General features: G+C 47.9%; 1 protein-coding gene across 1 annotated transcript; it reads right to left on the bottom strand.

Annotated features, from left to right (window-relative positions):
• Positions 1-2,040: 2,040 nt before the first annotated feature.
• ckbb (creatine kinase, brain b) lies at positions 2,041-7,222 on the bottom strand. The gene is made up of 8 exons (XM_030345622.1): positions 7,022-7,222; positions 6,118-6,321; positions 5,441-5,595; positions 5,192-5,324; positions 3,875-4,046; positions 3,275-3,398; positions 2,793-2,982; positions 2,041-2,525 (listed from the first exon to the last, which is right to left on the bottom strand). The coding sequence occupies exons 2-8, from the start codon at positions 6,308-6,310 to the stop codon at positions 2,347-2,349; spliced, it is 1,146 nt and encodes a 381-aa protein (XP_030201482.1). The 5' UTR covers positions 6,311-6,321; positions 7,022-7,222; the 3' UTR covers positions 2,041-2,346.
• Between the last annotated feature and the right edge of the window lie 5,079 nt (positions 7,223-12,301).

Here is a 12,301-nt window from a genome sequence, read left to right as displayed (position 1 = left end):
GAGGGGGAGAGGAGGACAGTGAGATATGGGGCAGCCAGTTGGTGGAGGGCTTTGGGGTTAGGACCAGGATCTTCACATTCATTTGGTGGGAGATAGGAAGCCAATGGAGGTCCTTTAGGTTGGGGGTGATGTGGTGCCAGGGTTTGGTGTGAGACTAGGAGTTGGGCGCGTGCATTCTGGAGTAGTTGTGACGAGGAGATGAAGGCGTGGATCAGTGTCTCAGCAGCAGGCCACGAGAGAGAGAGAGAGAGAGAGAGAGAGAGAGAGAGAGAGAGAGAGAGAGAGAGAGAGAGAGAGAGAGAGAGAGAGAGAGAGAGAGAGAGGCAGATCTTTGCGATATTGCGAATGTGGTAAAAGGACGATTTGAAAACTTGATGGATATGAGGTTCGAGGGAGAGGGTGGACTCAAGTATAACACAAAGGTTTCATGCCTGGGAGGAAGGAGAGACAGGCGGTGGACGTTGTGGACGGGGTCGCCATGGTAAAACTACACCGTACCGAGGATGGACTACTGAAAGCGCATCTTAGATACTTTGCATCGGGAATTCTAACAGTGCTGTTTCACACAGGCTGTATAAACGTGGACAACACGGTGAAAAAATACTTTATAACTAGGCCTACCGTTTGAAATACAAATAAATAGAATAACATAGGCTAATAGTCTCAAAAAGGAAACAAAACGGTAGTTGTAACATTGATAATAGTTGCCACACTCCTGTCGACTCATAATTATGGACATTGATCCGAATTTGCTTGATTGAATGTAAAAAAAATGGATGTTTTGTTTTATAGAATGGAAGAATGGTGCGTTGTTTTGAATTATACTGCCGCAAGGAATTGTGGGACGGTAGACCTACATCTTGCAGGATACTCCTTCCTATTGCTGGACCGGGGCGTGGTCAAGCTCTACTTACTACAGGGTGCATCATGCTAACCTCTACCCTCGATCAACCAGAATACCTGGTTATTAAGTACCATCGAATAGTTTGCTTAAAAGATGTCCCTTTATGTCCCCTGGCTATAAATAAAACGATAATGTTAAGATAATGTTAAAGGGGGAAAATACAGGCTAAATTTAAAACTGAAAATGAAATAAATGAATACAGAGACTTGAGCATTTTTTTTTCAGATATTAAACACCTGTATTTATTAATTCATAGTGGTAAAGGGGTTAGGGTTGCTTTGCAGCCTAACCCTAGGATGCTCTCATTAGTTTACATGTTAACATCTGATCTGTGAGAGTGTTAGGTCTGCATTAGCAGTTAAGTATTCAGTACTATGAAGTAATGCAGTACTATAAAACCCCAGAGCAGTGCAGATAAACCCAATGAACCCCCTCCCCGCCCCGACCACCTCCACCAATGCACACATTTACAGATACACGCACGCACAAACACAGACACGCATACACCGATTAGGATCCTCCTCTCAAAAGCCCCTCCCACACCAAGCCACATCCAATCAGATTACAGCTTTGGTTGATTTGCTGAAACCAACGGAATCTAAAGGCCAACAGCTTTCTTCATCTCTAAAGCCAAACATGTGTTTCATTGGTAAAGCGCGTTGAGCTGCCGTCTATTGGCTATACTCCCAACGAACAGCTATGCTCCTTCTCTGTCGACCTCTTGAAACAACACTGAGGCTGAAATACCCTGCACCGGAGTTTGACCACAAAACACAATACACAAAACACATTAACAGTCAGAGATTAAGATAATATAACATAGTATATTAAAATATATAATAACCTGTCCATATGTCAGTAATTAAGATCGCCATGAGTGCAGGCATTTCTTATCAAGATTAATATTTCACAGCAGCTGAATGATACAGCCAGGTGGACAAAAGGGTTCCATTGATGGTGTCCACGGTTTACCAGTATATTTAATAAATATCATAAATATATGGCCTTTTAAGCACTCTGAGACTGTACCTGTGATTAAGGGTTATAGAAATAAAATTGAATTGAATATGCATCTTTGAGCCAGTAGCATCTAATTTCATATGTATGTAAAAAACATTAATAATAACACCAGGAGGTCATGGATTGGGCCAAAGACTTTATTTGAGGTGTTCATCCAACAACTACGTGAACAGAAGATAGAAAACCCCTCCAGAGCTGCTGTTGGAAGACGAAGCTATCGCAGGACAGAATGGAGTCTCCCTCTTGTACTTTACATTATTGGTTTCTGATATATATATTCATATATATAAATATATATATATACGAAGGAAGGGAGGGAGGGATATAGGTGAATGACGTGAGGGGGGTGGTTGTTGTGGATGGGAGTGGGGTGGGAGTGGGGGGGCGGGGGACATAGGTCAAGGGTTATAGTGGGTCAGAGTTCACTTCTGCTCGGGCATGAGGTCGTCGATGGCCTGGCCGGCCTCCAGGCGCTTCTCCATGTCCACCATCAGTCGGACGCCATCCACCACCATCTGCACCAGCTCCACCTCCGAGAAGCCCAGCCGGTCGGCGTTGGAGATGTCGAAGACTCCGCCCACTGCGGCGGTGTCCACGCCACCTGAATGAGGAGGAGGAGGGGTTAGATACAAATGTGATGTGGGGGCCGTACAGGGTTAAGGGTCATCTAGGGTCAACTCTAAGGTGTCATGGATAGAGTCATCTTCCCTTAGGGTTAGGGCTAAGGCACCTTTCACTTAAGGGAGAGGTGTCAGGGACACGGTTTAAGGTCCAAAGCCATCTAGTCATATACTTCTAGGTTCAGGGGTTAAGGGCCATCTAGGGTTCAGGGTAAGTCCTTTAGCTACATGCGGTTCAACGTATTTACCTGTTCCACGCTTCTGGAGCCTCAGCCTCTTGAGGACCTCTCCGAAGGACTCGTGCTTGCTGAGGTTGGGGATCTTCACGTGGACGCCGGCGCGCAGCCCGGTGCCCAGGTTGGAGGGGCAGGTGAGGACGTATCCCAGGTGCTCGTTCCACATGAACTCGTGTCCTCGGTCCTTGAACAGGGATTCGATCTGCAATAACATCGGGAGGTGGTTTGGTTTTGAGTGTGCAGCTAAGAGAAGGCATGGGATTCTCCATGGCGCGAGGTATCTATTGGTTAAGAGGTTGCATCGTTCCTTTAACAGGAAGGCGTGAGGGTAATGATGCGATTGGACGTAGGAATTATAGCAATGGGGAGTTAAAAAACAAGTCTCTGTCATGGACATTTGTTTAAGGCAGGCGCTACAGAAATGAGTGGTGGCATCAAAATGTATGTGTCCTTCTTAATCTTAACCTGAGGGGTTGAGGAGCAGGGATTCATACCTTTGTGAGGCCGGTGCAGAAGCGGTTGAAGACCTCCTTCATGTTGCCTCCCTTCTGCATGGAGATGACCCTGAGGTGGTCCTCCTCGTTGACCCAGACCAAGAAGGTCTTTCCCTCGTTGTGCCTGAGGAAACAGAACCGTGTCACTCTACTGAGCTCCAAGCCAATCCAGATCCCAGATTGCTGACTGACAGAGACTATATTTATTTAATGGTGCAATAAAAAATATTGAAAGATTTTTAAGACATGAATAAATGACCCAAAGTCCTAATGATTCATTGCCACGAGCAAATTAGTGAGTTACTGCTTATCATTTAGTGATCCATAACTCATTACTTATTGAACTAATACTCATCATTCAGTGAATGACTAAACATTAATTATTGTACTACTAAATATAATTGAGTGAACTTCTCGTAATTGACGTAGTGTGGAGCGATACAAATAAGGTCACGGGAACATTGCTATTAAAGGTGGAGACGGGTTGACCCATGATGAAGCAGATCCACAAAACTTTTAGGAGTTGGGAGTCGCCTACAAACGACACCAGAGGCCCTACTGTCGGCCTGGGATGGGTCTCGTTGGTACCCTGGAACTCACCAGATGCCACGACCGTCGGGCCAGTCCCGGGCCATCCCGGAGGCCAGGAGCAGGGGGGAGACGGGCTTGTCGAACAGGAAGTGGTCGTCGATGAGCTGCTGCTGCTCCTCATCTGTCATGTTCTTCAGGGCGTAGTACGTTCCTTTCAGGTCCCCGTCCAGGACGTCAAGACCTGCGCGCAGCAAACCGCTGTTAAACCTTCAATCACACCGCTGTTGGGCGAGTCCATGGGGAATCGTTTATCACCCGTTTATCACCCGACGACAACTTCACTTTTATTCAGCTTTAACTGTAACTGTTTTTTAGCAGACGGTTTGATCGAAAGAAACTGACAGTGAATACCGATACATGTGATTAAGGCACCGGTAGGGGTTGGAGGGAATCCTGCTTTATAGAATAACTACAGGTAGACTAAAGACATTGCTGAACAAACCCAGTGCCTTTTGTCTGGGTTTGGATCAAACCCCCTTCCCACCAGACTATAATAATAATAATAATAAATACAATTTATATAGCGCTTAATATGGTACTCTAAGACGCTTCAGACGCTTTCCCTCTCCCAATTTTAACACTGGCATATGCAGTGGCCTGTAGAAATGGCTAGGCTGATATATCGATCATACATGTGGGTGGGGCATGCCATTGTGTGATAGGGTCGATTTTTAAATGCCTTCTAAAGGCTGATCCACATCAAACATGGCGATGAAATAGAGGGCCGTTTAATTAAAGTAATCATTTTGGCTGTGAAGTCTATAGAATGGACTACCTGCAGTATCTCAACGCACGACAGGGGGCAGCAAAGAGCATGACATTTATATCAAGAAGGCACAGCACGTGCACATTAATCCTTGGGTATTACGTAAAAGGATTTTCTCAGTGCCGTCTGTTACCTGCTAGGCTCTTATGGCCGTTAGTAGCCTATAAGCCCTCCAGCTTCCTATCTCTTCATGTTCTTTTCGACCTCGACCGAACTGTTAAACCTCCAATGAGTATTTTTGGCAGGCCCCTCCTTGTTTTGATTAAATCGTTTATTATTGAGCCTCATTGTTCTCATGTTGCACAACTGGTCATTGCTACAGGGCCAAATGCATGAGCACCCTGAGACTCTATCAAAAAAGAAATACGAAGTCAATTCCAACACAACTCTTTCTTATTTTATATTATTTTGTAACTCAAATTCCCAATCTGTACTAGTGTTGAGGGGATCTTTCGATGGAATGTAAAACTGACTTTAGTAGGTGTTTGCGCCGGCAGGGGGCAGCAGCGGACCATTAATCATTGATGTGTGCGCATGAACGGAGAAGCGGAGCTACGCACTTTGGATGGAGAGGTCCTCGATGGCGCGTCTCTCCCCGCGGCTGCAGTGGGGCGGCAGGCAGAACCCGCGAACACTCCTCCCCGTCCTCACCCTGGAGCTCAGCACGTAGTTGGGATCCAAGTCGTCTCCGCCCTGCCGTGCGCCACACGCACGAACATCATATTAAAAAACGTGTGCGTGTGTATAGTGTGTGTTTCTGAGTCTATGCGCGTGCGATAGTGCGTGCGATTATTCCGCTGCGTGCGTACCTGCAGGTTGTCCGGGTTGATGTCGGTCTTGTGTTTGTCAGAGGGCTTGTACCCTCCGTGGCGGTCTTCGATCACGGGGTCCAGCAGCTCCTTGAACACCTCGTAGGTCTCCTCGTCTCCCGCCACGCAGCCCACCGTCATGATGAAGGGGTGGCCTGTTTTAGAAACATATCGTTGTTTATAATAACCTGTATGTAGTAACCCTCTCCAATGGTGCATGTTAAGACCAGTGACACTATAGCAGTCGTCCAATGTTATCAATGAGGTAGGCTAATTCTCCATATTCTATGCAGAACTTGTTCATTTTGCCGGTAACTAATAGGCCTATATTACGACGATGTCCGTGTCCTGCTTAAGGTCACGTGATCATCGACCCTGCAATGTAACTTTTACCAGTGCTCGTTCATTCCTCCAGAAGATTACAAATTAAATATCGAACCAATCCGTTTCGGACGGCCGAGCATAAGCGGCCGTGCGCGGGCTCCCCGCTAGGGGGCGACCACAAGGTCACTGCTGGAGGCCCGCTGCGGTTTAAAGGCCTAGCGATGGACTTGGGTTTCCTCACGTGACCGAGAAAATACTGAGAAATCCGCAACTCAATGACACGGCCTTTGACGGACCGATGGGACTGGGGGAGGAGATAGGATGGAGGGTCACGTGATGTGGGGCTTTTATACCTGGGTTGTCGATGCCGGTCTGGATGACGTCATCCAGGGTGAAGCCGCTAGGCGTCTCTTTGTCCCGCAGGTTGGAGTAAATCTCCGGGGTGAGGATCTTGGCCATGTGGTTGTTGTGCTTGGTGAGGTCGGGGAACTCCTGGTCCGATGAGTAGTTCATCTTCAGCTTGTTGTGCGTGTTACCGAACGGCATGGTTGGTTCACCTGATGGGGGGGGGGAAATAACACAACGACACAATCACATACAAATACACACGCACAGCTCCACACGCACACACACAGCCGCTTAATGAGTCGTCCCAGGCTGGCACGCAGCACCCTATAAAGCCGTCTGGAGGGATAAGGCAGCGGGACAAAGACTTATTATACAACACGGTGACGCAACCAGCCAGATAACGGTCGCTCAATAAAAAGCCCATTTAGCCTCAAATTAACCCTCTGTGCGCCGTCTCGATGGGTTAACATCCACCGTCTGCACGGGGGCGGATGGATGTTAACCAAAATCAGGCGTTAAAGCCTTCGGTCCGCTGGTCAGATGATTTAAATAGGTTTGAGGTGGACTGATGTAGGAATGTCGAGGTGGGGATGCGGGATGGAGGCCTACTGCGGGTGTAGGATCAACCTGGACAAGGTCGCCGGAATGCCGAGACGCAGTCCTGCACCGGAATCCAGACATCCCCCCCCCCCCCCCAAAAAAAACAATCAGACAGCCGTCAAACGCGCAATGACGGACTATATTTAGCAATATCGCACTGTAGTCCTCCGTCTGTCAAGCATGCAAAATATGAACCGTTCATTTTGGTTCATTGTGCAGCGAAGGAGTCTCCGTGTGCGCGCCATAAGCGCTCTCCAAAAAAAAATACGCTCGACGACTAGAGCGATTTAAAATCAAAGAAAAGCCTACCTGAAGACGCTTTTCTATGGGGAGAAAACAAGTCTTAGCAGCTTGGAGTGGAGCGAGAGTAAGCAGATCGACGTGAATACTGGTGTCCAGAATTAAGAAGCTTTGTTCGCTTTTATACGGAGCCGCAGCTCGCAGCTGATTGGCTCCTATTTCGAGTCCATTCATTCTATTGGAGACAGAAAGCGCAGCAGTCTCTCTACAACCCCCTCTCCCCCACTCCAACCAGATCCCCCCCACCCCCCATCTCTGGCTCACGGACAGATAGAGGTGATGAGGGAGGGGGTTGGGTGGGTGAGGGGAGGGGGGGGGGGGAGAGGATGGGGAAGCTAGTCTCATCCTTAGTGACTTGACAAGTTTTCACCTGAAATTGTGGGGAGACAGAAAAACCTCAGATTCTAGCGGGGGATAAACGTGTTGGCGTGTCTCGCCTTGACTTCATTTCAGGACCGTGCAAGTGTGTTGTTTATGCCGGGACTTGTGTTTGTTTGTGTGTGCGTGTGTGTGTTTGCGTGAGTTTGACACAGACCGCCTGCTGAGATGATGCAGACAAGTGCTGTGTCTGTTGGACAGCTTTGCCCTGCAGGGCTCTCGGCCAATAGGATAATCTGAAGGGAGGAAGTGGAGGTTATAAGGCAAGGGGAAGCGCTGCAGTACATGTTGTGACATCATCGCTTTAATCCAAATCTCAACCCTGGGACACTTCGTGCGGGACCTCTGGCAAAGGAGACAGACTGCGGTACTCATGTTGCACGCTACGTAGCACCACAGTGCTAGCATAGTACCCCGATACCAAGGGTACCGGCGCAGGGATACTCCATACAGGACCTCCTGCAGAGAAGCATCAATTGTAGTGCTACAGTATAATCGCAGTACTATAACGTAGTGAAATGCTAGTACCACAGTTCTAACATATTGCACTATAAACTACCATGGTACTCCAGTCGTCCAGTACTGCTACAGTACACTCTGTGACCCGCTACAGCAGGACCTCCACACACACCTCCCTCCACCATCCTGCGACTATGAATAATTAATCCTGTGTGTGTGTGTGTGTGTGTGTGTGTGTGTGTGTGTGTGTGTGTGTGTGTGTGTGTGTGTGTGTGTGTGTGTGTGTGTGTGTGTGTGTGTGTGTGTGTTTGGTGTGTGTGGGTGTGTCTGTTTCTTTGTGTTTCTCAGAAACAGTCTTAATAATTATTAGCGATAATAATGATGGGTTTAGCATGTAATAGCCGTTCACGCTGGAATGTGAAATTCCAATTCATGAGAAATAGACCCAATGTGTATCGACTACATCGTCACTCGTTACGTTTTTTTACCAGTGTGGTATGAGCGCTGGGCGTGGCTCTCTGCGGGTGCCAGAGGAGCACCACCGTATCACTGACCGTCCTGCACCCTCCTGGCCCCGCTGTCGTACTCCAACTGGACTGTTTTAAACACGGGGCCTCGGAGCTGGACCTTGGACCGTTTCCCTGACAGGAACTCCTTTCCTATTGGCTGAAGGGCTGAGGATCCTGTGAGTGTGGAACCACTGGGACGAGGGCCAACTAGAGATGCTGTGCAGGTGATCATGTGACACCCAGTGATGACTTAACTCAATGTTAAAAAACTGCATAGCAGCAGAACATCTCAATCGATCTGCAACGGCTAAATGGTTGATTTCGTGCTCCAGATTTGGAATGCACTAACAAGAAGAACGTAAAAATAAATCAGGGTGTGCCATTTTACCGTTAATGTTGGCCAACTGCTGAGAACTGTTTGTTTACACAGTCTGTCCAGTGGGCTGATGGAATCAATGGGATGACGTGACAGAACGCCCTCTATAGAGGACGGTTCCCCTCCATAGAGGACGGTTCCTGACTGCCGCAGCCAGGGGTAACCGGCCCCAGAACCTGTTCAGAACTCAGGGCTCAGAACAGCAGCACAACACACCGGGCCTGCCAAACCACCGCCATTCAGAACCTCTCCTTCCTGCCCTGGTCACACACACACAGACACACTCACAGACACACACACAGACACACAGACACAGACACACGAAGCCCCTCCCCCAAGTCCCATTCACCCAAAGCCTAATTTGCATATGAAGCCCATTTATTAATGAAACACAAGACGCTGTTGTTGACCAGAGAAACTCTCACGGTTTCTTTCTCTCTCTCTCTCTCTCTCTCTCTCTCTCTCTCTCTCTCTCTCTCTCTCTCTCTCTCTCTCTCTCTCTCTCTCTCTCTCTCTCTCTCTCTCCCTCTCTCTCTCTCTCTCTCTCTCTCTCTCTCTCTCTCTCTCTCTCTCTCTCTCTCTCTCTCTCTCTGTCTCTGTGTCTCTTCCTCAGAGAGATGACCACTGTAATAGACAAATTAATACATCAGTTTGATTCCCTCATATTTTATTTATTCATGTTACTGGTGTTTCTAATATTTGTGTATATCGATTGACCTTCACATTCTTTTATGCCAATCAATGATTGCTTTGGCAATAGAAAGAGTTGTAGTCATGCCAATAATTCAGCCAAATGAAGAGCATCCACTCTGCTACAGTAAGCTGATTGTTTTATGGCCAAACACCGTGATGTATTTAGCCCTGTGTTAGTTTGGTCCAGACTAATTGTGTAGATCTCTGTCTTCTGGGGCCGATGCTGTGATGAGACTAAACCCGGGAAATGAGGGTCAGGACCAACTGAGTGAGGGGATTGTGTTTTTTTGCTTGACGGGCTCTTTTGGCTCTTTTGGCTGTCAAATTGATATTAGCATTGGTCGTTGTTTTTTAGGTGGTTGCATAAAAACAAGAATCATATTTTTTGGATTGAATGATCAGTGGGTTTCTAATTTCACCCTGCATGCATTGTCTGTGGCTCTCCTCGGGACTCGTAAGAGGATCTGCCGGAACGCTGCACACAGGGATTGACTTGGAGGCTCGTCCGATGGCCTGCGAGCGTTCTCTTTAAGTTCATTCACAGCAGCATTGATATTTGCAGTGGAAGTAATCTATCTTTTGGCCAACTAGTTGTACTGGGTGGGGCTGGATGTGTCTATGTGTGTAGTAGCCTATTTGTGTTTAACTAATGTTTGCTTGATTCCCTGAGAATATTTTAGTCTTTTTAACGTTTCCTGCCATGGTCCGGGTCCTTCTAGATCTGCTTTCATAGGTCTGGTAGTACCGCTCCAGTAGGTCTGGTAGTAGTATAGTACCGCTCCAGTAGGTCTGGTAGTAGTATAGTACCGCTCCAGTAGGTCTGGTAGTAGTATAGTACCGCTCCAGTAGGTCTGGTAGTAGTATAGTACCGCTCCAGTAGGTCTGGTAGTAGTATAGTACCGCTCCAGTAGGTCTGGTAGTAGTATAGTACTGCTCTAGTAGGTCTGGTAGTAGGTCTGGTTATAAGTCCCTAGTAGGTACAGGTCTTTATGTTGACCCGGTAGGATAGGGGGCAGCAGAATCAGGTCATCTGCGTAGAGGAGGTGTTTAATCTCTCGTGTACGGCGTAGGCCAGCAGCTGTTGACTCTCCTTAGTGCGGTTGCCAGTTCATAAATATACATTCGAACAACCTTCCTCCTCTCCTGTCCTCTCCTCTCTTCCTCTTATCCTTTCCTCTTCTGCAGGATGGATTTGTCATTGCCGTGCTCTCTTGGTTTCCGTGGTAACAACAGCCCGCTGTGACTGCTGAGTGCTGGAGCCAGTTTGGACCGGTCGGTCGCTGTGGGGGGAAGGGGGAGGGGAGGGAATGGGGAGTGGTAGGGCGAGCGAGTGAGAGTCACCGTATAGTGGCTCTGAGAGGTGCTCAGGGCGAGCGAGCATTTAATTGTCTGACGTTATATAATATTACATAACCCGACGCCCGGAGCCAAGAAGACACTCATATAGGGGGAAGTGCCTCGGAGAATGGCACTAGGCTCCCGTGGCGGACATTACAGGTGTCAGCGGGGCATGTCTTTAACGGAAGAATATTGTGGTGTCTGTGTGAGTGTGCGTGTGTATCTTACAGTAGAAGACTGTATGTGTGTGTGTTGTGTGCATGTCTGTGTGTGTGTGTTTCCATAGAAGACTGTGGTGTCTGATCACAGACCTGATCTTAAAACCTATCCCGAAACCTAATCATAGATGCCCCAGCATGCACACACAAAGTTGCACTCATGTACGTGCACACGAGCACACACACACACACACACACACACACACACACACACACACACACACACACACACACACACACACACACACACACACACACACACACACACACACACACACACACACACACACACAAACACAAACACACATGCACCAGCCTCATCGAGCGTCAAGCCTTTATACCACCTCTGATTTATTCATCAAGCCCCGCCCCTCACACACTAGCCCCCCCTCCCGTCTCGCCCCTGCGCCAGCCTCCTGCTGCTCCCATTGGCCTAGAGATATCAACAGGGCTCAGCAGGTCTGCAGCCTCACTGAGCGTGCTCACATGGAGCCACACGCATCGCTAACCCTAGCTGCTAACTTAGCCGCTAGTAAGCAGTCAGGCGGACACTCAGCCAGGCTGGAAGGGGGGGGGGGGGGGGAGCGAGGCTAAACATGGAATGCTAAAAGCCAACCCTTGTTGTTTAACAAATAATACTGTGTGCTACAAAATTTAAAAAAAAATGCTTAAATTGCCACAGGGTAGGGAAATCTCAAACACATCTCGGGGATCTCTTCATTATATTTCCCCTACTTGTGTTATCTCGGAAAGAGTTAAAGTAACTGAAGTACTGTTAATGGTAGAGTAATATTAGTCATGCCGGTAATGTTAGCAACTGCAGTAAGCTTTAGGGTATCAATGGGCCTTGGTCACCTAGCCTCTATCTTAGATTTTTGCATTTGATTCTCCCACCAAGCTAGCATTTAAAGCCAAGATGGCCGCTAGGTGAATATAAAATCCCATGCTAACAATGCTAGCTAGCATAGAGATTAGTGGCACTGAGCCAGGGGACACTGTGATCGTCGATACCCTCTGCTGTCTGGGAGCGTCCGGGGAGGGCTCAACCAAACAGGAAGAGTGGGATTGGCCAGGTAGAAGGTGCAGAGCTTAAACGGTCGGGAATGGCGGACCTTAACACAGGAAGGGCTGAGATTAAAGAGTCACGCACAGGGTTGCTGAGGTTGTTGTAAACGGGCGTGGCTAACAGCAATAGGAAATAGGAGGGGCGTAAAGTAAAAGGTAGATTTGACATAACTACAACCTGAAACAACAAAAAAATATTAATCATGTTATTTAACCGAGGAGGAGTGGATAGAGGAATGGAAGGAGGAGAAAC

The sequence above is a fragment of the Gadus morhua genome, chromosome 21 (genome assembly GCF_902167405.1).
Source record: "Gadus morhua chromosome 21, gadMor3.0, whole genome shotgun sequence".
NCBI classification, from domain to species: domain Eukaryota; kingdom Metazoa; phylum Chordata; class Actinopteri; order Gadiformes; family Gadidae; genus Gadus; species Gadus morhua.
The sequence above is the reverse complement of the archived record's forward strand: the minus strand, read 5'-3'. Positions and strand labels throughout refer to the sequence as shown.

Coding starts and splice junctions, on each gene's coding strand:
- ckbb (XM_030345622.1), bottom strand. CDS start 6,310: ATGCCGTTCGGTAACACGCACAACAAGCTGAAGATGAACTACTCATCG. Junction 5,325..5,440: donor TCAACCCGGACAACCTGCAG/GTACGCACGCAG, acceptor GGCGCACGGCAG/GGCGGAGACGACTTGGATCC. Junction 3,399..3,874: donor CCCGACGGTCGTGGCATCTG/GTGAGTTCCAGG, acceptor CTGTTTCCTCAG/GCACAACGAGGGAAAGACCT.